This window comes from Euprymna scolopes, chromosome 39, assembly GCF_053919585.1.
Source record: "Euprymna scolopes isolate OS-2025 chromosome 39, ASM5391958v1, whole genome shotgun sequence".
In the NCBI taxonomy this organism is placed as follows: Eukaryota; Metazoa; Mollusca; class Cephalopoda; order Sepiida; family Sepiolidae; genus Euprymna; species Euprymna scolopes.
Window position 1 is genome coordinate 58170933 of NC_136520.1, and position 26415 is coordinate 58197347.

Here is a 26415-nt window from a genome sequence, read left to right on the forward strand (position 1 = left end):
TAAAAACGCTTTATGTGTAGAAAATATTAACTTTTTGTAATAGATGTGCAGTGAAAATTTTAAAGTACTCAACAGTGTGATGCAAAAAAAGGTTGAGAACCATTGCTTTAAAGTGACCTTCCCGTATGCAATTTTGATCACTATTTTTTGGAAATCCTAAAGCTTCATTATTGACAGCAGTAGCAGTACAGTTTTGATCAATGCCAAGGGTTATTCATACCAGCATTTTGTGTAATTCTGAGGTATAATTTTGTAGCCTATCAGTGACCAACAGACACAAATAGTTCAATTATAATAACAGGTGTGATGCTCTAAAGCAATAAAAGGGAGACAACCCCGAGTGTTACTAGAGTTACGGCCCCTAGAACATCCAAGGTTTTTCTGGATATCTACATAAAAACATGGCAATAACTGATATTTAGATATCATTTATGATTGATATCATTTACCAAATACGACAACAGGTGTCCCCCATTTTGCCTGATGTCAGGGAATTTTCTTGAAAAAAAAAAAAAAAAAAAAAAAAGCTTTAGGTGCGGTGATGAAGAGTGGAATGGCTGAAAAAAGATGCAACGAAAGAGAAACAAAGCAAAACAGGAAAACAAACGACAGCTAATGAAGACGGATGAAAAAGATGAAAATAAAAATGAAAAAAAAAAAAAAGTTAAAGACGTAGATATTTTAGAAGATTAAAAACAGAATCAGCAGAATTATTGGAGAAAATTCTTTAAGCATTCAAAGAAAATTAACAGATGCTCAGACATTTTAAGTAATTATACAGCGTGCTTTGCTTGTGTGGTTGTGTGTGTGTGTGTGTGTGTAACTGCGTGTGTGCAAGAGTTCATGTGTACGAATGTGTGTGATTGCGCACATGCGATAATATGTGTGTGCAACAGTGCTGTCGTGTGTGTATTTGTACACGCTAAAGTGTGTGTGTGTGTGTAGTTGTGCGCCAATTTCAGTAATTTTGTAAAAATTACTGAAATTGTTTATATCGCCGAAATATTTATTCATAGTGTTTGGTTTGGTGGTTTTGTTTTACAGCATATCAACACCTTTTTTTTTCAAGTTATTTAATGCCGAATCAAGTAATTTGGCAAAAACATCTGTTGCTTCAAGTTCTTAATATCTTCCAACATTTATTCATGGTGTTTGGTTTGATTTGGTTGCTTTTTGCTTTTGACTTTGCAGAACGATTAAGTTTTGCAAAAGGGGGGGAAAAAAAAAATATCAATGTTTGCTGCATGCAAGTCAGGAAGCCGATATCTTCAGACAGCCTGATCTGATAACACCAGCATTAAAAAGGGGGGAAAAATGATCCTTACGTATGACAAATAATACTACTGCTACTAATATTAAAAGTTAAGTCAGGGAGAGATCCACAAAATCCCAGGAAAAGTAAAAAAAAAAAAAAAAAAAATCCAAACCAGTTTGCCTGAAAGAAAGCAAAGTTAATCAAAGAGAAAAAAATTAAGTCAAAATAGACAAAAAGCATTTGCGTTTTTCCCCCGATGCCAGGCGAAGACAAAAAAAAAAAAAAAATATTAACAGTGACAGTGTTTTGTGTAGGTAGAAGAAAAAGGAATCGAATAAAAAAAAAAAAAAAGAATTAACGGTGACAGTTTTGTGGGTGTGGAAGAAAAAGGAATGGAACTTTAAAAGATGCAGTGCTGATCCAAGCGAGAAACAAAAAAGCACCAAAAAATTTTTTAAAAAAGACCAATGAATCGTGAAATATGGGATATGGAGTCACCTCCTTGTGATATGGGTGGTGGTGGTGAAGAGGCTGTCAACTGCTGGGGCGGTGAATGCTCCCAGTCATCGTCAATATCCATGTCTAAATCTAAATCCAGATCCACTCCGTGCATGCTTTCAGCTGGAAACAGGAAATCAAGGATTAAAAAAAAAAAAAATTAAAATATTATGATTAAAAAAATATCTTTTTGAAGTTTTCAATTAAAATAAAGAAAAAAAAAAAAGGAAAAGCTTTGGCTCAAATTAAAAAAAGGATATTTACATTATAAAAGAACTTTTAGATTGAGTTGTGGAACCCCGAAACACCAGCAAAATTTCTATAAATATTAACTACTGATTGGTTACTTTTTACAAATTATTCAATTCAAAGCATTCAGAAACTCAATAGAAAAACATTCGACGACTCAACTTGCCACATAAAGTGTTAACTACTAGTAAACTAATTGTGAGCAAAACCAAATCCAGCCTTGTCTGCTATAAGATGATACGAATGATATGAACAACCTCACTCATTTATATATTGTTAAAAACACAGGAAGCACACATCCATATGATGTTTACTAAATCAGCCTAAAGATTTCATACAAATCCTCACTAAATTTTCCCTTTAATATTATTTAATCAGCATTTACTATTAAAATGTTATACAAGAGAACTATACGCATGCACAAAAGCTGCTCTTGCAGATAAAGTCCAAATCTTTCATTTCGATCTTAAACTGTAACGCTATTACAGAAGGTATGTTTCCAGCAAAATCAGTTTAACCTAAAAATGACTTCACAGTAAATCCATTAAACAGGTCACTCAATTCATTTATCTAGGGTATAAACTGACTTTCTCCAGTGAAAACGAGACGACACTAAAAACACAGAATCTGGCTGTGTTGCGCGGCTTTCCAAAAACATAACACGATTCTAAAATCAAAAAGGGTGCTGATAATTGTTAAAGTAAAAGTTTAACTATGTCCTTGATTGTATTACATGGATTAATCGCATTGAGGCAGATCAAAATCATGTAATACGTTTCATTACGGGGCATTATCTGATAAATAAACTTAAAAAAAATAAAATATATATATATATATATATATATATATATATATATATATATATATATATATATATATATATATTTTTAATTCAATTTTCACCCCAAACAAGGAACAGTGCCACTTTGAAGCAGGGGGCTACTATTAGGGAATTAATTAGCGGGGTCATTATGAAGGGAGAAGAGTAGAAAGATGTTTGTTAACATTACACTTGAACTTCCGCATATCGTTGCAGTTGGGAAAGCAGAATCCCGGAAGGGAGTTCCAAAGACCTGCAGTTCTGGGGAAGAAACTATTGGAGTAAAAGGCTTTCTTGCACCTAGGGATCTCTACTGTAAAGGGATGAGACTTAGTAGCTTGTCGGGTTTGTCGGGGGTAGTTACGTCGGGGAGGTACAAGTGTTTGCAGTTCGTCAGAGCATTCACCATTAAAGTATTTGTAGAACAGGCAGAGGGATGCAACATCTCGTCGATGGGACAGAGGTTGAAGCCCAGATGACAGTTCAGGAGCTATCAGGTTGGCGACTCTTTTCTGAACCCTGTCCAGGAGCGAGAGACAAGCAGCAAATGCACCAGCCCAGATGTGACAACAGTACTCCATACATGGGCGAATGGTTGCCTTATAGAGGTACAGGATACTGGCAGGCGTAAGTAGTATGTTTACCCTCTGTCAAACTACTTTCCTATTCTCTCTATTTGATAAAATCAAAAGTAAAACCCTTAAACTTTTTGGTCATGTCAAACGATCAACCATTGTTGTGTCAAAGTTATGCTTTGAGGGTATGTTAGAAGGCAAAAGAGACAGAGGAAAGCTAAGGGGAAGGTGGATAGAAAATGTTTTTGATTGAATATCTCTCAACAGTTGGGTGTCCGTCAACCAACTCGCCCTGAATTGGAAGGAATGGCAAGAAATAAGTCACGCAGGTTCACAATCCGCACCAAGTAGACGATGAGACTCATGGTGATGCTATTGCTTTAAAAATGGACAAAATGTCGTATTTAGAGACTCATCAAGAAAATAAAACTTTTACACAAACTTTTTAGGTGGAAAAAAAAAAAAAATTATTTTTGCTAGTTTCATACGGAAGTTGCTGATACATATTTACAACACAACATAATGTGTGCCTTTTCTTTCTCAGAAAGAAATCCTATGTTTTTTGCTAAAGTCAGTCGTGTTGCAGTAATCCTCTCTAGGACCCAAAGGTTGGCCGGCTCGTTTTCGAAAGAGTAGAGAAGACGACTTGTGTACGTGTCAAGTGTATCTTTTCAATTAACATGTCTGTTCCTTTTTCTTCTACTCTTCTGATTTCTTTCAATCTTGACGCATATATATCCATTTCTATGATGTTACAGCTTAAATGCTGATGCGACATTAACTTGGCACGCTAGCCGTCAATGTGCCCACATGTCTTTTTAAAAAAATTTTTTTTTTTTTACATTTTCACCCCAATCAAGACACATTGCCACTTTGGTGTAGGGGGCTACTATCATGAGCAGCAACTACTGGGGTTGGGGCACTATGTAGGGATTTGGGCAGCAAGATGTCAGTTCACGTTGCACTTGAACTTCTGCATGTCAGTACAGTTAGGGAAGCAGGAACCTGGAATGGAATTCCAGAGTCTAGCGGTTCTAGGGAAGAAACTACTAGAGTAGAAAGATCTTTTACATCTAGGGATCTCTACTATGTGGAGGTGGGATTTAGCTGCCTGTCGGGTTTTTCGAGTGTGTCTACGTCGTGGGGGCACAAGTGTCTGTAGTTCGTCAGAGCATTCACCATTAAAATACTTGTAGAACAAGCAGAGGGATGCAACGTTTCATCGATGGGACAGAGGCTGAAGCTTAGATGCCTGTTCAGGGCCTATCAGATTGGCGACTCTCTTTTGAACCTTGTCTAGGAGCGAGAGACTAGTAGCAGATGCACCAGTCTTGGCTTGGTCATTTAACTCTTTATGACCTGGTTGAACTAATTCCTTCAGTCGTGAATAAATGAACATAACGGCATAAATAAAGTGGGAATTAATTTAAACACACCTTGTACGTATTAGCTCAGTATCTGAGTAGATGCCAGATACCTCCAGATTACAACTGCCTATTGCTTTTTTTTTTTTTTTTTTTTTTTTTTTTTAATTACATTTTCACCCCAAACAAGGCAAATTGCCACTTTGGTGTAGGGGGCTACTATCAGGGGCAACACTACTGGGGTACTATGTAGGGATTTGGGCAGCAAGGTGTCGGTTCACGTTACACTTGAACTTCTGCACGTCAGTACTGTTGGGGAAGCAGGGACCTGGAATGGAATTCCAGAGTCTAGCGGTTCTGGGGAAGAAACTATTGGAGTAAAAAGATCTTTTACATCTAGGGATCTCTACAGTGTGGGGGTGGGATTTAGCAGCCTGTCGGGTTTGTCGAGGGTGCTCACGTCGTGGGGGCACAAGTGATTGCAGTTCATCAGAGCATTCACCACTAAAATACTTGTAGAAAAGGCAAAGGGATGCAACATTTCGTCGATGGGACAGAGGCTGAAGCTTAGATGCCAGTTCAGGGCCTATCAGGTTTGCGACTCTCTTTTGAACCTTGTCAAGGAGCGAGAGACTAGTAGCAGATGCACCAGCCCAGATGTGGCAGCAATACTCCATACATGGGCGAATGGTGGCCTTATAGAGGTACAGGATACTTTCGGCTTACATTCAGTATGCCACCAGGTCTCAGAGAATGGAGGATTTCATTTGTTATCAAAAACACACTTTTTTCAAACACTATGATTAATACTGGTTCTTGCTAGATCACTGATATTAAGCAACATTGAGACTGGCCAATACCAGATGGGTGACCATTTCGGAAGGCAAGGCACTGTTATGTACTGCAAGGTAAAATACCAGGTTGAGAAACTGGCGCGGTCTATCCTTCTTGAGGGTAGATGGGACTCTCGTAGGCACCCCGTCTAGTGTTAGCGTCATGATAAAAAAATACCCTTGATAGCCCTGGCAAAGCATCAAGTATTCAGCTACCAACAAGATTTGAATTACACTACTTGTGTAGTGAGTCCAATCTTGGATATGGCCGCGCTGGATGGATGGTTAATAATCAATGTAAATTTATGAAATGCAAAAATTCTCAGTGGTAGTTTACTGAACTTCATAATTTTTCCAGTTTTAAGACAATCATAACATCATTACCCTTTGAACTAAAATTAATAAATAATCATAATTCAGGTCATATAGGGTTAAACCAGCAACTATGTGTAGCAAACAAATACAAATTCCTTTTCTTTGGAGACTTCATTCTCTTTTATAGATATACTAGAAGAGGTACCCGGCATTGCCCGGTATTAAAAGTAACATTAAATTCCTTAAAAAAAATATAGTGAAAAAAACAGAAAGAAACAGAGATATGTGCATGCGAGTATTATGTTTTTAAATAGCTTACTTCTTGTAATAAAAAAAAATTAAAAAAAAATTTTTTTTTAAATACTCAAGCTGAGATCAAAAGCAAAATCTAAAAGAAATTGAGCCAAGTACAATAACCATTAGACCAGCTTGACACGATCTTTAAAAGAAGTTCTCAAACAACTTATTTTAACATAAGTCATCTGTAATGTGGACTATGATACATGCGCAGTTGTGAAGCAGTTGGCAAACATTAAAATCCGATGACCCCTCCCCCCACATACCAAATTTTGACCTCATAGCAGCCCTTTTTGTCGGATGAAAAGGGATTAAAAGTTTTCCACGTGTCTGAATGTCCTATGCACCAAATTTCAAGTCTCTAGATCAAAAAATTCGTTGAGTATATAGGTTTAGAAGTGTCCTTACACACACACACATTTCCACTTTTATAGTTATCTAATTTATAAAACTCATTATGTCTGTCTGTCGTTCTTCATATTTTCAAACTATCTCTTCCGAAACTAAAAGTCACAGAGCAGCACTAACGGCCTAAAATAATTAGATTTTTATGGACCGTTTTTTTTATAGGTCTTTAGCCAGTTAAAATAGCTTTTAATAGGTCAAAAACGGGTCCAAATTGGAAAACAAATGATAAATTTTGTACATTCACCTTGGTTTATTTTTATCAATTCATATGTGTGTCACGTTTGTACAGTGATAATGTAACCAACTTTGAATGCTACAGTTTCGGTTTCCATTCTAACTGATGCCATCCCAATACTTTTTTCTTTTTACTTTCGAAATCCCAACTATGACAATATATATGAAATCTGGACAAATTAAAATATCATATTTAAGCGTATTTTACAACCGGGCAAAGCCAGACCCTCTGCCCCCACTAGTATAGATATAGTTACTTGTAGTGGACTATATATATATAGCCGGGGTGGGGGCTTTGCCCAGGTGTAAAATACACTTGAATACAATATTTTAATTTGTCCAGATTTCATATTATAGAGTCGTGATTTCAAAAGTAAAAAAAAAAAGTATTCGAGTGCCATCAGCAAGAATCGAAACCGAAACCGTAGCATTCAAAGCTGGTGATGTTACCACTGTACCCATGTGCCATGCATATGAACTAATTAAAAATAAACTAAGATGAATGTACAAAATGTATAACGATTTTTTTTTTCAATTTTTACCCTATTTTACCTCTTAAAAACTATTTAAATCGGCAAAAGACCCATAAAAGAACAATCTGTAAAAAATCTAATCATTTGAGACCCTTAATGCTGCTCTGCAACTTTTTTGGGTTTTGCATTTATCAAAAAAAAAAAAGTGGGGGAGGAGGAAGAAGGAAGGAAGGAAGGAAGGAGAATTTTAAGGGGAAAGAATGAAGAATTAAAAAAAAAAAAGAGATACGGAGCAATAGTAGGAGAGGGAGAGAAAAAAAAAAGAGGGTGGGCGGGTGAAAAAGTGCCTACAATTTCTGTAATGTTGATCGCCATTACATCAAACACGAGGAAAGAAAGAAATAAAAATCTGAGTCAGCATTTTTTTTTTTTTTTTTTTTTTTTAACAAAACTTATTACCATTACTTTCGGCACCACTTAAAAGTCTTTCGCTGCCACCTGTCCACTTTAGCCTAGCACATGTTTCTCTTTCTTCGGACCACATGCTGGGCACAGGCGGCCCATTCTCATCTACTTTACACCTCCATTTTCTTTGACAGCGACTTTGTTTCTGCTGGTCACGTGGTGCATATTTTCTCCATTTTTTTCTCATGCACACTCCCTAATGCCTTTTCTTCGGCTACTGCTGCTAATCTCTTCGTAGGCCAGCTATTCTTTGCTGCTGCCAATACTTTCCCATGTGCTCATATGCACTGTTACATTTCTCCATCCCTTCTTCCCTCCCTACTTTCTCTTTTTTTATTTCTCTCTCATCTCTAAATTAACCCCCCCCCCCACCTAAATACAAAAAGCAATGTACATTGAAATCAGATGCAAAACCTGACTAGCTCTTTGTTTAATAAAGCCCTTTCGGATTAAAATAAATTCATAATGAGATCGAATTAAGTTTGTGTTGTGCTTTTCTTTTAATTTATATAGAACAATTATGAAAGATGGTAGCATAAGATAAATTTCACACATGTGGATGAATTCAATAATTTGAGGTGCGTGCCTATAAAAACTGCAATAAGGTTTTTGTTTGTTTGTTTCTGCGAACTTTAAATGTTTCCATTTCCTTTTATTGCCAAATCCTTTTCCATTCCAAGAAATAAATATATATTTGCAACTATTTGAGAAATATATTTTTGGCTCTGATAAATTGTTTGGTGGGCTTCTGCTATTTAACACAACATGTGCAAGACGTCCTTCATACAAAATATGAATAAAATATTATGAGTGAGAATTAAATACATTATCTGGTTCTAGAATGTTAACTAATGATTATATATATATATATATTGTTTTTTAGTATAATATTTTTTTTTTCAATTATATTTCACTTTTTGTGTATAGTAATCCTTTTTGCTAAGAAGCTCAATGTTTATTAAATATAACATCAGAGCATATATAAAAGAATAACAGCAGAGCTACATTCAAAGGTCCAAATAGTTATTTTTCTTTTTTACCAAACAGTTCTTTCAGCATATTAAAATTTGGCTACATTTTGAGGACAGTTTTCTTTTGTGGAAAGCAATCATTTATTAAGTCCCCTGACAAGAACTTCTGGTTTTAACCAACCATTTGTCAGAAACATTAGCATGGCCAGTGTCACAACCATGTCAATTTGCTTACATTAATAAAAATATATCTTGCTCTTTTATTGAGCACTTTTAATAACCTCATTAAATTCATTAGTTATCACTCTTGAATACCTTTAACCTGGTTGTGTGTGTGTCGGTCTATATATATATATATATATATATATTTTATATTTTTAGAGGGAATTAGACCTGGAGTCTAAAGAACAGAGTTTATTTTTACGCATTAGTAAATGTATTAATACTTTAAAAGAAAACAGTGTCCATTGTACTGTAGATATATAAGCTCAATAGGTATAGGTATCCTAGAAGCTATATAGCAAGTTATGAAAATATATAACAATAAAGCTACACAGAATATGCTGCGTTTCATCCTAGTGAAAATTCTGGTGAGGATGAAATGCGGTATATTCTGTGAACTTAAAACAGATTTTATAATGGAGATAAAAAAGGAATATCTGCCTTACTCACATCTAAAATGCTAGTTTTATTTTGGTGTCTTTAACTTCTCCCCCCCCCCATTTTTGATGATGAAGAGATTATGTTTTAAAGGGCAAAACTTTTGTCCAATTAGTCATTACTTATCGTAAATTTCGATAAAATGAACATTGTTTCCGAAACGATCGTACAATCGAGTTGATTTTGTTTATTTTTGCCTTTTGAAACTGATTTTTAATTCACAATTATGAATCGTTTTACTCAAAATATATATATATCTCAAGGCACGTTTGATTAAATATAACAGTTTTCTTTCTTCTTCATTTTCTCAATCTGCCGAGCATTTCTTGTTTCAGTCATGTATTAGGTTGCAGTGTGATTTTTTGTCGGCCATTTTTCTCAAGAACTTTCGATCCTTTACCATTTTTTTTTTTTTTTTTTAAAATCACTTTTAATTTTTTTTTTTTTCTTACTAAAAATTTTAAAAAAAATTCTTAAAGTATTAAAAAATAAAATAAGATTAAAGAAATCATTTTCTAACAAAGAATTTCAAAGGTTTGAAATAAGGCTAAACTGCTAAATATTTTTTATAATTTGAAAAATTAAAATTGATTTTCATCTAGAACATGGAATACTTTTAAAATTCAAAGAAAAATGAAAAAACTTTTTTATGGAAACAAAACTTAAAACTTGCATAATGCATAAAACTAAAACCATTTAAAATAAAATTTACTCAAGATTTTGTCAAATTATAAAATAAAAGAATACTTATCCTGAAAGATTTAATTGAATATAAAAATCTGGAAAAGATATAACCATTAAAAAAAAAAAAAAACCCATTTTAGAAAAAGTTAAACATGTATAAGAAATAATCAGCAAGAGGGAAAGAACAGACAACTTACCTGCCCAATATTGTATTTTTTCTAACCATTGTTTCATTTCTGATTGATCAGGAGCCACAAACAAAAACTCTGCCCCTTCTTTGAGACGTAAGCGAAAAACATGTTTACGCTTGGTGTAATCTTTTGCCTCCTCACAACTGGCTTTGTCAATATTAAGACATTGGGCTGCAGGTATTTTGTCAATAAAACCTGGAAAAAAAAAAAAAAAAAAAAAAATTTTCCTTCATTATATTTACCTATTTATCTACTATTATATAAAGGTATTAGTGTCTGTGCGTTCATTCCCTATGGACTTTCACAATGAAATTTCACACAAAGGTACTTTATGTGCCTGGCAGTGTTTTTAGACAGTTTTTGTATCGGAATGTCTTCAATAAGTATCAATAATATAAATAATCCAATGAAAGGAACAGGCGAGTTTGACCAAAGTTAATATCTTATACAGCCTAAGAACACACATGCATTTGAGAAGTCTTATTACCGCACAAACCGAAAGGCCTGACATATAAAATCAACAGTAGATTCTTTGATGTGACAGATGCGTCAGAAATGAATGTTTCTGTTTAGAGCATAATTGCACCATGACACTTGACTTTTGAGTTTTGAACTTTAATTCAAGCAATTATATAAAAATAATAGGTTCTCCACAGTGCAATGTAGACAAAGTATTAAGTCACTGCAAGGAGGTAGGTGAAGCTTCCTCCCAGTGCACCACGATGGGTCTCCAATTAGAGTAGGCAATGAATTGATTTGATTGGAAAATGTGCAATTTCACCAATTTTGATGACAATAAAAATATGGGCGTGTGAAACATTCGTTGACCATCATCCAATCCCGGTAAACGTCAGGTCTCCCTGCTATAATTTCATATGCTAAACACCATATTTTTATAATAATATAATAAATTAGCAAATTATAAATGTTTTTTTTTTTTTAGGCGGCAAACTTTAAATTAAAATAAATCACAGGAAAATATTTTTATTATACAAATGTGTGGTTTATTTCAAAGATTAAATTATAATTTAATATAATTTTGGGTTTGTGGCCCATGCATGGCGTAATCTAGACATTCAATTTTCAGAACTAAGCATTAAATTAGGCTATTTGTAATAATGCATCGAATATCGTCTTCCAAGTGGTTTATTGTGTCTTGTTTATCAGCATAGACATGAGACATATCTCCACAGAAAATAATCTAATGGAGTTAAAATCACACAAACGAGGTGGCCTGACAGGTCCATTTTGTGAAATTATTTGTTCATCAAATGTTTCTCTCATGTAAATTGATTGTATCAAGTGCTGTGTGGCATGTGGCTCCATCCTGCTGAAACCACACGATGAATTGCCAAACCAAGTTGAACTAAAAAATAACCGATAGTTGCCAAATCTGCAATTAATTAGTTGTCAATCACCACCTCTAAAAAAAAAAAAAAAATTTTTATAACAGCTAAATACAGACCAAAAAACATAATGAATTTAAATTCATTATGCTTTTTGGTCTGTATTTAGCCATTATTATATATATATATATATATATATATATATATATATTTGTTTACTGTTTTTTGGGGAAAGAATTCCACAAAGTGCTCGATTACAAAGAAAAACTTTTTTGATATAAGAGCTTAATATTTATTTAATAGTACAGCAGTTCAGAAAAACATTGGTACTGTCGGTTTCAAGCCCAACATAAAGGGGACCAGTTAATGGTAAGACATAAATGATGTTAGGCTCTCGTCAGCCATGTTTTTCTGAACTTCTGTACTATTAAATATATAATTTTATAAACTGATTACAATATCACAGGATAATTCTTAAGGGTAATGTTTTATTAGTATTATTATTGTTATAATTTGACGTTAATGAATTGTGTCTACATGTGGTTATAAGCGAGATGGTATTTTGATCATTACTGCTGGAGAGACATGAATTTAATAGCTGTTCTGTTTTTTTAAATTTAAAAAACAGTTACAATAAAACTTGAAAAAAGACAATTTAATATTTATATATACTAGCAGACCGCCCGGCGTTGCCCAGTTCTAAAATACACACACACATATATTTTAACTCATATAGAAACTGAGACATGCATGCAAGTATTATGTTTTTTTTTTCTAAACAGTTTACTTCTTGAAAGCAAAAAAAAAAAAAAAAAAAAAAAAAAACTCTAGCTGAGATCAAAACCTAAAGACAGTGAGTCAAGCATAATAATCATTAGACCAGCTTGACTCGTTCTTTAAAAAGTGTTTTCAAACCTACTTATTCTTAACATAAGGAAGCTGTCAGGTGAACTATTCATGCATATGCATTTGTGAAACAGTTAACAGATAAAAATCTGATGACCCGCAGATGCCAATTTTTCTAATTTTAGCAGCCCTTTTTTCCAGATGAAAACAGATTAAAAGTTTTCCACAAGTCTGAATACCCTATATACCAAATTTCAAGTCTGTAGATCAAACATTCATTGAGTATATAGGTTGAGAAGTGTCCTCATACACACACATTCTCATTATTCTCATTTATATATATAGTTTGATATATTAACCATCATATTATATTCGTAAAGGTAGAGCTTTATTATTATTTTTATGTTTATATATACATTTTTTTTTAAATCATATATAATATTTCGGTTTCACTGTTAAATAGTTGAGTGCTCTTTTGTATTTGTGAATTTTCCTGTGGTAAGTCAGCTTGTGGAAGTCTGTGATATGTGGATTCATTAAGATTTCGGAATTTAAATTTTTTTTTTTTAATTTTTTTTTTAGCAAAAAGGTAACAGGATTTATGGAAAAATCATTTATTTAGGCTCCAAGAACTCAGCATCAACACCAATCTGACTGTTTTCAAAATGGCACATGCTGTTCGGTTACTCATAAAATTTAATTTTCATTTTTTTTAAAAATAAAACTTGATGAATTTACACGATGTTTGGAATATGTTTTCATTTCATCAAGGCTACATACATTATACAAATTTTTTATTTTTGTCTTTCAATATATGGGGAAATTCTAGATTAGAACCAACAAAAATAAATAAGGATACATACTATCTTTGTCTTTGAAGAAACACATAATCTTGCCACACAAGGTAATGTAGAAATTTTTCCAGGATCTAACAACAGCTTTCTTGCCGCCAGCTTGTAATTCGTGCTTTCGTTCCAAAAATCCTTCGCATTCGATAGGAGGAAGTTTTGGTGGTAATTGGTATTTGTCTCGGAAACTAGTTGCACGTCTTTTCAGGCTCAAACTGGGAGTCCGTTTTGGCTTATTTAATTCCTCCGCTAACTTACTTTTCCTATAAGTAATGGGGCTTGTCTGTGGACTGTATTTGGGGGACGTAGCCAGATCATCGTGCGTCGATGATTGCCGGGTAAGGCTGCCCGTTCGTTTGAGGGATGGCGTCAAAGGATTTTTCTTTTCACGCATTGAACGTCTCAAAATATTCTGGACCATCTTGTGACCATCACCTGCTGATTCTGTGACTCCATTATCTTGCCTGAAAAATAAAATGCATCAGGAATTATTTAGTTGAAAACAAAAACTTATACAAATGAATTCAGAAAAGAAAACAAAATTTTATTGCTTTCAGATTTGTCTTTATTTCCACTCATATTGGGTTTTTTTTTTTCTTAATTCTATATTCAATCATGGTAAATTTGACAGTATCAGTTTTTTTTTAATATGGTAAATTTGACAGTATCAGTTTTTTTTTAATATGGTAAATTTGACAGTATCAGTTTTTTTTTAATATGGTAAATTTGACAGTATCAGTTTTTTTTTAATATGGTAAATTTGACAGTATCAGTTTTTTTTTAATATGGTAAATTTGACAGTATCAGTTTTTTTTTAATATGGTAAATTTGACAGTATCAGTTTTTTTTTAATATGGTAAATTTGACAGTATCAGTTTTTTTTTAATATGGTAAATTTGACAGTATCAGTTTTTTTTTAATATGGTAAATTTGACAGTATCAGTTTTTTTTTAATATGGTAAATTTGACAGTATCAGTTTTTTTTTAATATGGTAAATTTGACAGTATCAGTTTTTTTTTAATATGGTAAATTTGACAGTATCAGTTTTTTTTTAATATGGTAAATTTGACAGTATCAGTTTTTTTTTAATATGGTAAATTTGACAGTATCAGTTTTTTTTTAATATGGTAAATTTGACAGTATCAGTTTTTTTTTAATATGGTAAATTTGACAGTATCAGTTTTTTTTTAATATGGTAAATTTGACAGTATCAGTTTTTTTTTAATATGGTAAATTTGACAGTATCAGTTTTTTAATATGGTAAATTTGACAGTATCAGTTTTTTTAATATGGTAAATTTGACAGTATCAGTTTTTTTTTAATATGGTAAATTTGACAGTATCAGTTTTTTTTTAAATATGGTAAATTTGACAGTATCAGTTTTTTTTTAATATGGTAAATTTGACAGTATCAGTATTTTAATATGGTAAATTTGACAGTATCAGTTTTTTTAATATGGTAAATTTGACAGTATCAGTTTTTTAATATGGTAAATTTGACAGTATCAGTTTTTTTTTAATATGGTAAATTTGACAGTATCAGTTTTTTTAATATGGTAAATTTGACAGTATCAGTTTTTTTAATATGGTAAATTTGACAGTATCAGTTTTTTTTTAAATATGGTAAATTTGACAGTATCAGTTTTTTTTAATATGGTAAATTTGACAGTATCAGTATTTTAATATGGTAAATTTGACAGTATCAGTTTTTTTAATATGGTAAATTTGACAGTATCAGTTTTTTTAATATGGTAATTTTGACAGTATCAGTTTTTTTAATATGGTAAATTTGACAGTATCAGTTTTTTTTTTATATGGTAAATTTTACTGTATCAGTTTTTATTATGGTAAATTTGACAATATCAGTTTTTTTTTAAATATGGTAAATTTGACAGTATCAGTTTTTTTTTAAATATGGTAAATTTGACAGTATCAGTTTTTTTTTAATATGGTAAATTTGACAGTATCAGTTTTTTTTTTTAAATATGGTAAATTTGACAGTATCAGTTTTTTTTTAATATGGTAAATTTGACAGTATCAGTTTTTTTAATATGGTAAATTTGACAGTATCAGTTTTTTTAATATGGTAAATTTGACAGTATCAGTTTTTTAATATGGTAAATTTGACAGTATCAGTTTTTTTTTAATATGGTAAATTTGACAGTATCAGTATTTTAATATGGTAAATTTGACAGTATCAGTTTTTTTAATATGGTAAATTTGACAGTATCAGTTTTTTAATATGGTAAATTTGACAGTATCAGTTTTTTTTTAATATGGTAAATTTGACAGTATCAGTTTTTTTAATATGGTAAATTTGACAGTATCAGTTTTTTTAATATGGTAAATTTGACAGTATCAGTTTTTTTTTAATATGGTAAATTTGACAGTATCAGTATTTTAATATGGTAAATTTGACAGTATCAGTTTTTTTAATATGGTAAATTTGACAGTATCAGTTTTTTTAATATGGTAAATTTGACAGTATCAGTTTTTTTAATATGGTAAATTTGACAGTATCAGTTTTTTTTTTATATGGTAAATTTTACTGTATCAGTTTTTATTATGGTAAATTTGACAATATCAGTTTCTTTAATATGGTAAGCATAACAGTATCTTTTTTTCATGCAGTAAAGTTCATAGTATTGTTGTTTTTAATATGGTATACTTTTGTGTCTATAAAAGACATTTCTTAGAAGTTCATAAACATTTTTTTTTATTAAATGTTCCCATTCTTTCAGGTCCTTTGAAAAGAGTTTAAAAACGTATTTGGATAAAGAAAAAGAAATTTTAAAAATTGGGGAACCTATTAAAAAAGAAAAAAAAAAAAAGAAAAAAAGCCATAAACCAGCAAAATAAAATAACAGCCTCGTTTGTCCCCAAAAACAAGATAAAGGAGAGAGCAAGACGAGTGCCAGAGAAGAGGAGGAGAAAGGTGAATTATAAAATGCAGCTCAAGTATATCAATGAGTATAAATAGCCTGAAAGGAAAAAAATATATATGTATGTATATGAGTGGGTGTGTGCATGTTGTAGTATTCGGAATCCAGCTTAAATGCTATCTAGGTAGTTGTAGAAATAGCAAGTTATGTAGATATATTTTCGATTCCCATCAGCGAGTCTAGTGGGGTCACAGAAGGTTAGATTTGACATCCGTCAAACTCAAGTTACCTTTTGTCAACCTAGTTAGATGCACCGGAAATTAGGGGGTGACGATGCACCGGAAATTAGGGGTAATACGAATTGTGGTCGTAGGTTTCCGGTTGGCGATCACATAGGAGAGTTAGTTTTGGACTGCAGATGAAGCAGACATGACATTAGGGTCTCTCCTCCGACAACCATGGGTTCGAGACATAGACTTGTCTTTTTAATAAAACAAATTGAAGCTTCAATCCATCTCGTGTTATCGATCCATCTGCAGCAGTAAGTACCACTCCCCATGAGATGGAGCCAGCGACAAGAAGATATCATCCACTGGACAAGACAAGCAGGTATGTACACATATTTGCGCATACATGTCAAGACCCTTCAAGGCAAGAAACTGTAAGAATAGAACACGCACACATAAGTAAGAATAGAACACACACACACATAAGAATAGAACACACACACACCCATATAAGTAAGAAGACATATTGATAAGAATACACAGACTTTAAAAGAACGCTAAAGTAAAAAAGAATCTTAAAAGTAAAAGAGAATAGCAGCAGGAATGTTTAATAAGTAGAAGTAAATAAATAAAACAGAAGGACGCAAACACAAAATCTTTAACAATATGACTGTTTTAGCCCATTCTAAGCCAACTGTCTATAAATTTTGCTTGTTTTTAAATCGGCAAAAGTTATAGACAGTTGACTTAGGAGCGTTTTATGCCAAATTGGTTAAATATGGTCAAATTTATGCTAATTTTTGCAGTAAATACTAATATATACTCCCCAAGAACAAGTGAAACAGACAACCAAACAGATATAATATTGTATATATAGTAGAACCTTGGGATACAGGATTAATCTGTTCCAGTGTTGAGATTGTAAGATGAAATCGCTGTATGATGGGGCCTAAGCAAAATTTTATGCAGTACATATTAAAATTTAGTAACAAAATACAATACAGTATCTAATACACATGTATATAATCAAATAACATTATAAATAACAACGTAAGGTAGAGCAAATACTGTAACCAGAGCCGGAAAAACATTGTATTCCACATTGTAACCTGAAAAAAAAAACAAAAAAAAAAACAAAACAACATGTATCCTAGAGCCACTGTATCCCAGAATTCTACTGCATATAGGCCAATCGGGCTGAAATTTTGCATTGACCGTTGTTATGATAAGGTGCAGCAAACTAAGTATTATGATATACATTTAATGCAATATGTGTGTGTGTGTATATATATATATGTATACACTCTTTAAATTTTCAAACTTCTACCACATTTCCAAGAGATGTTTAGGAATAAAGAATGACACTTCCTGCAGGATGGAGCACTTCCCCACTATCATCATAACGTAAGAGCATATCTTTATAGTCACTTGTGAAATAGATAAGACGAAGAGGAAGTATCGAGTACTGTCCATGCTCACCGGATTTGACTCCCCCTCCCTCTCTGGATTTTTCTCTTTGAAACTAATCATTTTTATCTTTATTTCAGGTTGAAAATATTCAAAAAGATTAGAATCATTCAATTCCAACAAGGGTCATTGTGCCATCATCGAGGATCAAAACCAAAACGTTTAGCTTACAATTTACCTTTTCCTTTGATATTAATGACTGTACTATAAAGACATGTTTACTGCAAAGATAAAAACTAAAACATGAACCAATAGCTATCATATCATGCATATTCATAATGCCATCATTCAACCTTCACCTGGCAAATTTCATTCGTTTTTAATTTTCACAATTTTACAACTATTTTCCTCAGCTAAAACCCAAATATAAAGTTTTGCATGGATTTGAATACTCTATATATGAAGTTTCATGGCTGTAGACACAAAACTGATAGAGGGGTTTGGTAGGCAAAATATTTTAAACAATATATATACATAAATATATATAGAAAGAAGTTTGTGTCTACTATAATCTTTTTAAGCAAATATTATGCTAGTCTAAATCTGCATGAATATAATTACATGTAATAGTTAACTAAAGATGATCATCCTATGAGAAAACTAAAAAAAAAAAACCTAATAGGGAATTAATTAAAATGAATGTTTGAAAGAATATACAAATTAGCTAGATCTTTTGCAGATAAATGCAATTCAACGACCCATATATAACAAAGTTGTATTTTCTTTTTTAAATAAATAGAAAAAAAAAAAAAGAAGGATTTATAGGGGTATATATAAAATGAATTTAACAATTTGTTCTATCGCCATATTTTACCTGTAAAAAAATTTAGCTGGAATGCTAAAAATAATCTTTATTTAAACCAACAAATAAAGAAAAAACAAAGGAAAAACAAAATGAGCATAAAATGAGATAAGCAACATTTTTGGTGGCAAATATCCCAGCATGCATCAGTTTAAAAATGGCCACCACCTTTCACTCTAGATTCACCAACCATCACCAAACTAAATCACAGGCAACAAGGCAACATACCAACTCAGCTGCTCATACTGAAAAGAAAATGGTAGATTAGTAATAAGTTAGACTAAACTAGTGAAAAAAAAATTAAATGCTTAGTTCCTTCCATTAGTAGAAAATAAAGTTGTTTATTTTGAAGTAAACTTATTTAAAAAAAAAAAAAAAACTAAATTGCAGAAAAAGTTTTATAATGTACTTACTTGACATAGAACAAAGATGTCATATCCTAAAAATCACAAATTCAAGTAGTTTTTTTTTTATGTATAAAATTCATTTTCTACGATTGTTAACAATTTTAATAGTAAATTGTAGCCATTACAAGACTGATTTTGATCAATAGTTTGAATTTAGTTGTCTCCCCTTTATTTATAAAACATGGAACAAAACAATGCCTGACTTTGTCATAAAATTTGATTTTTTTTCTTTAGTTAAAAAAATTACTGATCAATTTATGATTCTTAGAATATGACATCCTTGCTCCATGACGGGTATAAACATCAACGTTTTTTAAGACTTTTCTGTCTCTTTGTTGTGAAAATAGGTTTAATTCTAAATAAACATCTCCCCAAAATATATGAAATTATTTGTTTAACAGTTATAATTTTACCTACCTGCCGTAACTTGAAATTTATTAATGCAATTTTAGTTTAAATTAAATAAAAATGTCCAATTCACAAAGAGATGGAAAAAAAAAGATAGAAATAAGGGAAGCTAACTCATTCTTACATTTAAGTTAAAACTGAAATTACTTCTCTTACATTTTTAGGTCATTATTTAAAATTGTCACCATTGTAATTTTCAAGGAAGCTCTCGAGCTCCCCACATTTTAGGCCCTTGTATCAAACATGTACTCACAGAGAGACAAGTACAATCAAGTTAGTGCTGTTTCTATCCCAAAATGTCAGCTTGGTTCAAATTGACAGATGTTTATAAAACTCAGCCGAGTTAAAACTATCAGAGCACACAGGTGCAGAAAGATCACACTTGTTTGGTTGACACAATTTGAAAACCAAAATAATATTTCAGTTTGTTTCTTTCTTCTCTCTTTCTTTCACTCTCTTTCTCTCTTGCAGAGAGAGAAGAATTGGATTGTATTGAACAGTTTTGCTGTGAGTGTTGACTGGGACAGACAGACAAGTTTGGATCCAATCACAGTCAGGGATGGACGGTTCTCAACCCTCGGGATTTTAAATGATCCTTAATTGTTAAAATAAAGAAAATTCTATTTTTATAAAAAAAATGTCTTTGTTCTGTTTTATACAAATGTTCAATTTCAGCAAACGGTCCCTGTCATCAACGCCAATAAAACCCTACCCATAATGATGCCAAAAGGACCTGTACACATGGCTCACAACAGATGTATTGATGTAGTGAACGTTGTGCATATCATTTATTCCACTGGGGAGCTGGTTGCCATGCCGGGACATAACGGTTTCTGAAACGCCGCCATGATAAACCAAATAACTCTCCCTGGCAAACGATTATGTTACATAATTATCTTCCTTGCTGGAATAATTATTTTTAAAAAAGAATCTCAAACGAATTACATTTTTTTTAGTGAAAAGAACAAACTGGCAGCAGAGGAATAAAAAAATCAAATGCCAATGAGATTAACTTCCGTTTGTACTCCATCAGCAAATGTCACCAAGATTTATTCAACAGCCATTAAAAAAAATATTTTGATTATTGTGTGTATGTATATATATATATATATATATATATATATATATATATATGTCTGAATACGTGCATCGTCTAGTGGTATAAATAACAGTGTCTTTGATATAACAAATGTGTGTATACAGAGTATAGAAATATTCTTTGTCGCACATGTATATAAAATGTTCATTGTGTGTCTGGACACTTCTACACAAATACATGCAGTCAACAAATGTAACACAAACTTTCATACACAGATTTTACAATCAAACGATAACAATATGTCCGCTCGTCTCAGACAAGAGAATCACATACCTTCTTATTATTCAAACTCCTAAAAGAACGCCATAACAAGCTACATTTATATGGGTTTTATTCATTTTACAGATTCCGTTAAAGTTTGGCACACTGAGTCTTTCTACATTTTCCTGGTTCTCTGCTTGCTTCCAACAGAGTCATCTGCAGGTCTTCTCAATAATGCATTTCACACCAACTCATTAGTTTTATCTCTGCTAACTATTACACCAGTAAAGCACGTAATTACGTATGCGTCATTCACATAACCTTGTTTATTTAAATCCCAATCTATTTTAAAATTCTAAATCGACTTTGTTTATTTCATTTCTGCTTCTAAATTCCTGACTAAGTATTCTAAGGTGTAAACACATTTTCCAAAATCTAATTGTCTTAATTTTCTAATAACAATAATCGACCAGGTTACCCGAGATTGTCCGGTCAATATCTAACATTATGATTTTTATTGAAGCACTTATTCAAAGTCTGACAATTTTTTTCTCCTCCACTTATGTTTCTGCCAAATCTAGATTTTAATTTCAAAATAACAAAAAAATTTGGTTATTTGTTGAATTTACAAGTGAAAAGGCAGAATTAGTGGTTTATGTTAGAATTGTTTGTGGTGTTAAAAGATGCAGCTATTAGTGACTAATAAAGGCAAGAGACGTGAAGAGAACCGTGGACAAGCAACTCACTCTGTATGTGATACTGGATCTCGTGTTTTCCATTCATCATTTTCTTTTTTCCTTTCCTGAAAAAAATAAAATATTGAACTCAGGCTGTGTGTTAATTTGATTTGCTCAAGTGATCACAAAAATGTATCCAAAAGTGAAAAAAAAAAAAAAACTTCTGCAGAGTAAGTTTGTATGATTCTTTGTCCGGTGCCATTATCTTATACATGTGCTAAGTTGGTTTAAGATAAACTGCGCATAACAGAAAAATAAAAAAAAATTAAACAATTTTAAAAGAATTCACTCATCCACAGTTGCAATACTGATAACGCTCTTCCTGAGAATCCAACATGTAAACTCCTCTGCCCAACATTCTCAGGCAACATGAAATGGAATAAGTACACAGCTACTGCCAAGAGGGTGGGCTCCCGCTACTAGACAAGAAAACTTCTCACACTTATCAGTATTCTATATTTCTTATAAAGCCACCATTTGCCTGTGCATAGAATATTGTTGCAACATCTGGGCTAGTGCATCTGCCACTAATTTTTCCTTCTTGGACAGGGTGAAAAAAAACAATTTCTAACCTAATAGGTCCTGCACTGTCTGTCAAACTCCAGCTTCTGTCGCATCGCAGCATTTCTCTGCTTGTTTTACAAGTACTTCCATGGAATGTATGGCAATAAACTTGCTGCTCTTGAAGCTACTCAGTGTAAATTAGAAGCAAAATTTAACCCCTTCTCTGGAGGGGTCTCTCAATGTCTGAAGATTATCTACTTTGATAGTTTCATTTTTTTTTTTTTTTTTAGCACTTGCCTTCAGAATTCTCTCCTTGTTTTTGAACCATACCAACATGCAGAAATTTAAATGTAATATCAACAAACATCTTGCTGCTGAACATGCCCCCCCCTCCATCTAAACCCCTCTTCTCCTACAAATTCGATCTCTATCAGAGTGTCCCTTTATGCTTGTAAATCGCATGGATGCAAGATGTCCAATAGCCAAAAAAGGCTGAAACTGAGATGAATTTCCAAACCGGCAGGGGGGGGGGGGGGAGAGAGAGAGAGAGAGAGAGAGAGAGAGAGAATGCATTCTTTGATGAAAAAAAAAAAAAAAAAAAAAAAAAAAAAATTACCCAACTGCCTTACCCTCTTCATGAATCATTTGAAAATTTAACCTTCACGGTAAAAATTAACATTTTCAGAAAGAACTGTCACAAGAACAAAAAGGAAGGCAAGACAATATGGAGGAAGGAAGAAGAAAGAAAAAATAGGAAAAGAGAAGAAAAAAAAGATAAAGTGTGAGAAAAAGACAAAGAAAGAACAAGAAATAAAATCTAGCCAAATAGTGACGACAAAATAAAAAGGGCTGCCAGGTCTGATGTAAATATCACTTTGTTCATTGGGTATTCTAGTAGCTTTTGTATTTTTACAAATTTTAGATTAAATTAAAATAAAATAAATTAAAAAAAAAAAAAAAAAAACAGTTCTGACGATTGTTTCTTTTATCTTATTCCTGTTCTGTTTTTATTATTCCAATCCTATTCAACTGCGTTTCGTTTTCAAGTAAAAACTAAGAGAAAGACATTGAGTGTGCAAGGGGGGGGGTAGGAAGGCATTCTTTGATGAAACAGAATGCATCTAACTCCCCTATCCTCTTCACAAATCGTTTGAAGTCCTAACTTTTACGGCAAAATTAACATTTTTAGAGAGAGTTCTCATAAGAGGAGAAAAAGAGAGACAAAATAAGAAAAGATAAAAATAGAATGAAAAAAAGGAGAGAAATGTTAGGTTTCAAAATTTTAAGTAGGTATTTCTTTATTTTTGTGTGTAAATTTGTGCCATACAGTCATTTCCAAATATTAACTTACATTCATATACTTTGAGGTTTTGTATTTGGCCTTGATAATGTGGTGATGCATGTGTAAAAAAAAAAAAAAAAAAAAAAAAAAAAAATCCAGCTAAATAGCAAAAAATGGGTTTGTATTACTATACACATAGATTCAAAAAAGTTGTCAAAAAAACAAATATATAACAAATAAATATTATCAAAGGCAAGATAAGTTACTTTTCTACCAAACTGGCTACATTTTTTTTGTTTTTATTCAATGTAACATATTTATTCAGCTCGAAAAACATACAGTGTTTACCGATGTATTGGAAAATTCAAGATGGCGTCTCACACCCTCTTTAACACCGTAAGTTTGGGAAAAGGTGTTATAAATAATAAACTACACAAAATACTATTAAAAACCCGCCGAATATATGTCAACCTATGTCACGGTAACATATATTGAGCGAATTTTTAACAGTATTTTAACCGTTTTTTTATTTATAACACCTTTTCCCAAACTTACCGTGTTAAAGAGATAATCAGACGCCATCTTGAATGTTCCAATACATCAGTAAACACTGTATGGTTTTCGAGCTGAATAAACATGTTACATTAAATAAAAACACTGAAAACATATCCAGCTAGGTAAAAAGTAACTTATCTTGTCTTTGATAACATTTATTTGTTATTTATTTGTTTTTTGACAACTTTTTCGAATCTATGTGTACAGTAATACAAACCCAAAAAATATTTTTAAAAAGTAAGGCTCTAGCAATCAGCTTCTAATTTCTTTCTACTCGTTTTTTCTTCCCTTTCTTCCTCGTGTCCGAAGGTTCTGCCATGTATGACATGACCTGAGACTGAAGCAATTTTCTTTTACAGCTGGATGCCCTTCCTAACACCAACCCCTTAAAAAGGGAAAGGTATTTATCAAGATACCATTTCATGATTTAAAAAAAAAAAAAAAAAAAAAAAAAAAAAAATGGATTTCATTAAAAAACTAGAGAACACACATTGAATTTAATCGGAAATCATTCGAGATCGTAACCCAATTTGAATTTTCTTTGTGGACAAAATTTAAAAGAGAATTTACCTGAAGAATTCTTTCTTGTTCTTTCCGCCGGATTTCTTCATGTCTTTCTTTTTCCTTTTTCGAATCTTCTTCCATTTGTTTCTGCTGCTCTTTCATTTTCTTCTTTGCCAAAGTTTCTTCAATCTGCAATGAAAATTACATTCATTTATTCACGAGTTTCGCTTCTTCAGAGTTTGTACAGATTTTCAATGTCCATTTTCAAGGACTTTTCACGGCTTCTTAACGTTTTTCAAGACCTTCTCCAGACAGAGTTTAAGCTTTTGAAAACAAAATTTGGGGTTTGTTTTACAATCCACAAAGATTCGAAAACATAATCAAAATTCAAATATACAACAAATAAACGTTACCAAAGCCAATAACAGTTACTTTGCAATCAACTTCCATCATTTTTTCATATTTTTGAAGTAGTTTTAAATGCTTTTTATTTCATCTCAAATATTAACTCTCTTTACAGCTTTTAAATTTCCAACCAACATGGCTGCCGTAATGTTCATTTTTTTTTTCAGCCGACTTGACCTTGCTTTCAATTATCACAATCTTTTGGAGGGATGAGATTCATCATTGGAGAGTCCTGTTTGGGCAAGGAAGGTTTTTTTTTTTTAATTTTTTTTTATGACATTGTTCTTCATAGTGAGCGCTATCCCACTCCCCCACAAAAAAAAAAAAACAATTAAATTATGAGATAAAAAAAAAGCGAGAGACTTGAACCCCTCCCCTCCACACACTAAATTTAAAAAAAAAAAAAAACTTTCTTTGCACAGATGAAACTTAATAGTATTATATTATTTATATTATTTTTTTTTATCAATAATAATTAAAAAGTAATTTCTTAGTATTTATTTCAATTTTATCTTTAATATTTCAACACAAAATTTACTGGACATAAACAATGATTTTCAAGGCTTTTTTAAGACATTTTCCATATTTTCAAGGTAATAATAGAAACAAGGCCTTTTCAAGTCTGTAGGAACCCTGTTTCTGAAAACAATTCATTACAACCGAGAATGATTGCTTTGTGGCATATCATTGCTCTTTAAGATTTTTTAAATATTGAATCTAAGTTAGGTTTCAAAATTTTAAGTAGGTATTTCTTTATTTTTGTGTGTAAATTTGTGCCATGCAGTCATTTCCAAATATTAACTTGCATTCATATACTTCGAGGTTTTGTATTTCCCCATTTGGAAGTAACTAACCTTTTTTCCTCCAAAACAAGAAAGTTTCCAGGGAATATTAAATTCACACATGGTCACCAGTCACATGTATATCCTGCTCATGGGAGTTAAGTATAATTTTTGTAGCAGTTTTTTTTGTCTTCTTTTCTGCAAGGAGGTATTGCTGCCCTCCCATACTCAGTAACATATTCTCAAATAGTCACCCATCTAGTACTGACCAGATTAAACATTGATCATCTTTGGTGATCAAATGAGAACTGGTATATAATGTGTTTACTTGTATAATGCCAGAATGACCTTTTTAATATCCCTCACTATAAAAAAAGTAATACAAAAATAAATAAAAAAAAAGAGATAAAATTTTTCTTACCTTGATTCTTTTCATGAGGCCATTATATTTTTCCTGCTGAGCGTCAACCGTTTTCTCAAAGTCATCGTGTCTTCGCAGCAATTCTTCAACTTCTTGAATTGAATCTCCCAAATGCTTGTCATTCACGTGTGGTTCTCGGATTGACATCCATGCATCAAATTGATCCATGTCATGGCGGAAACGCTGTAAAGAAAGGAACAAAAAAAAAAATTTATTGTTGTTGAATTTAAAGTGGGATTAAAAAAAATAAACCAAGACCATTATTTAACTAAAATTTTCCAACAGGAGAATTCACCATATTTTTTTTTTAAACTAACAAATCACATCTTATCAAGGCCCAAAGGCCACTCAAGTCTAAAGGTTAATGAGATGTGGAACACTGTTCCGCTGGCCTGCTTCC

The 26415-nt window shown here is 32.1% G+C and overlaps 1 protein-coding gene across 3 annotated transcripts in view; it reads right to left on the reverse strand.

Annotated features, from left to right (window-relative positions):
* The window catches only part of LOC145263789 (spectrin beta chain-like), a 532547-nt gene that overhangs the window by 35154 nt on the left and 470978 nt on the right, over positions 1 to 26415 (reverse strand). For 2 of the 3 annotated variants that reach the window (XM_080120847.1, XM_080120845.1), the window contains exons 79-84: positions 26016 to 26198; positions 24474 to 24596; positions 21572 to 21627; positions 13348 to 13796; positions 10299 to 10487; positions 1754 to 1876 (exon numbers count right to left, since the gene is read on the reverse strand). In XM_080120847.1, the coding sequence (XP_079976973.1) occupies positions 1754 to 1876; positions 10299 to 10487; positions 13348 to 13796; positions 21572 to 21627; positions 24474 to 24596; positions 26016 to 26198 (1123 nt within the window). The remainder of the gene's footprint in view (positions 1 to 1753; positions 1877 to 10298; positions 10488 to 13347; positions 13797 to 21571; positions 21628 to 24473; positions 24597 to 26015; positions 26199 to 26415) is intronic. The other variant, XM_080120846.1, reaches the window with a different exon arrangement.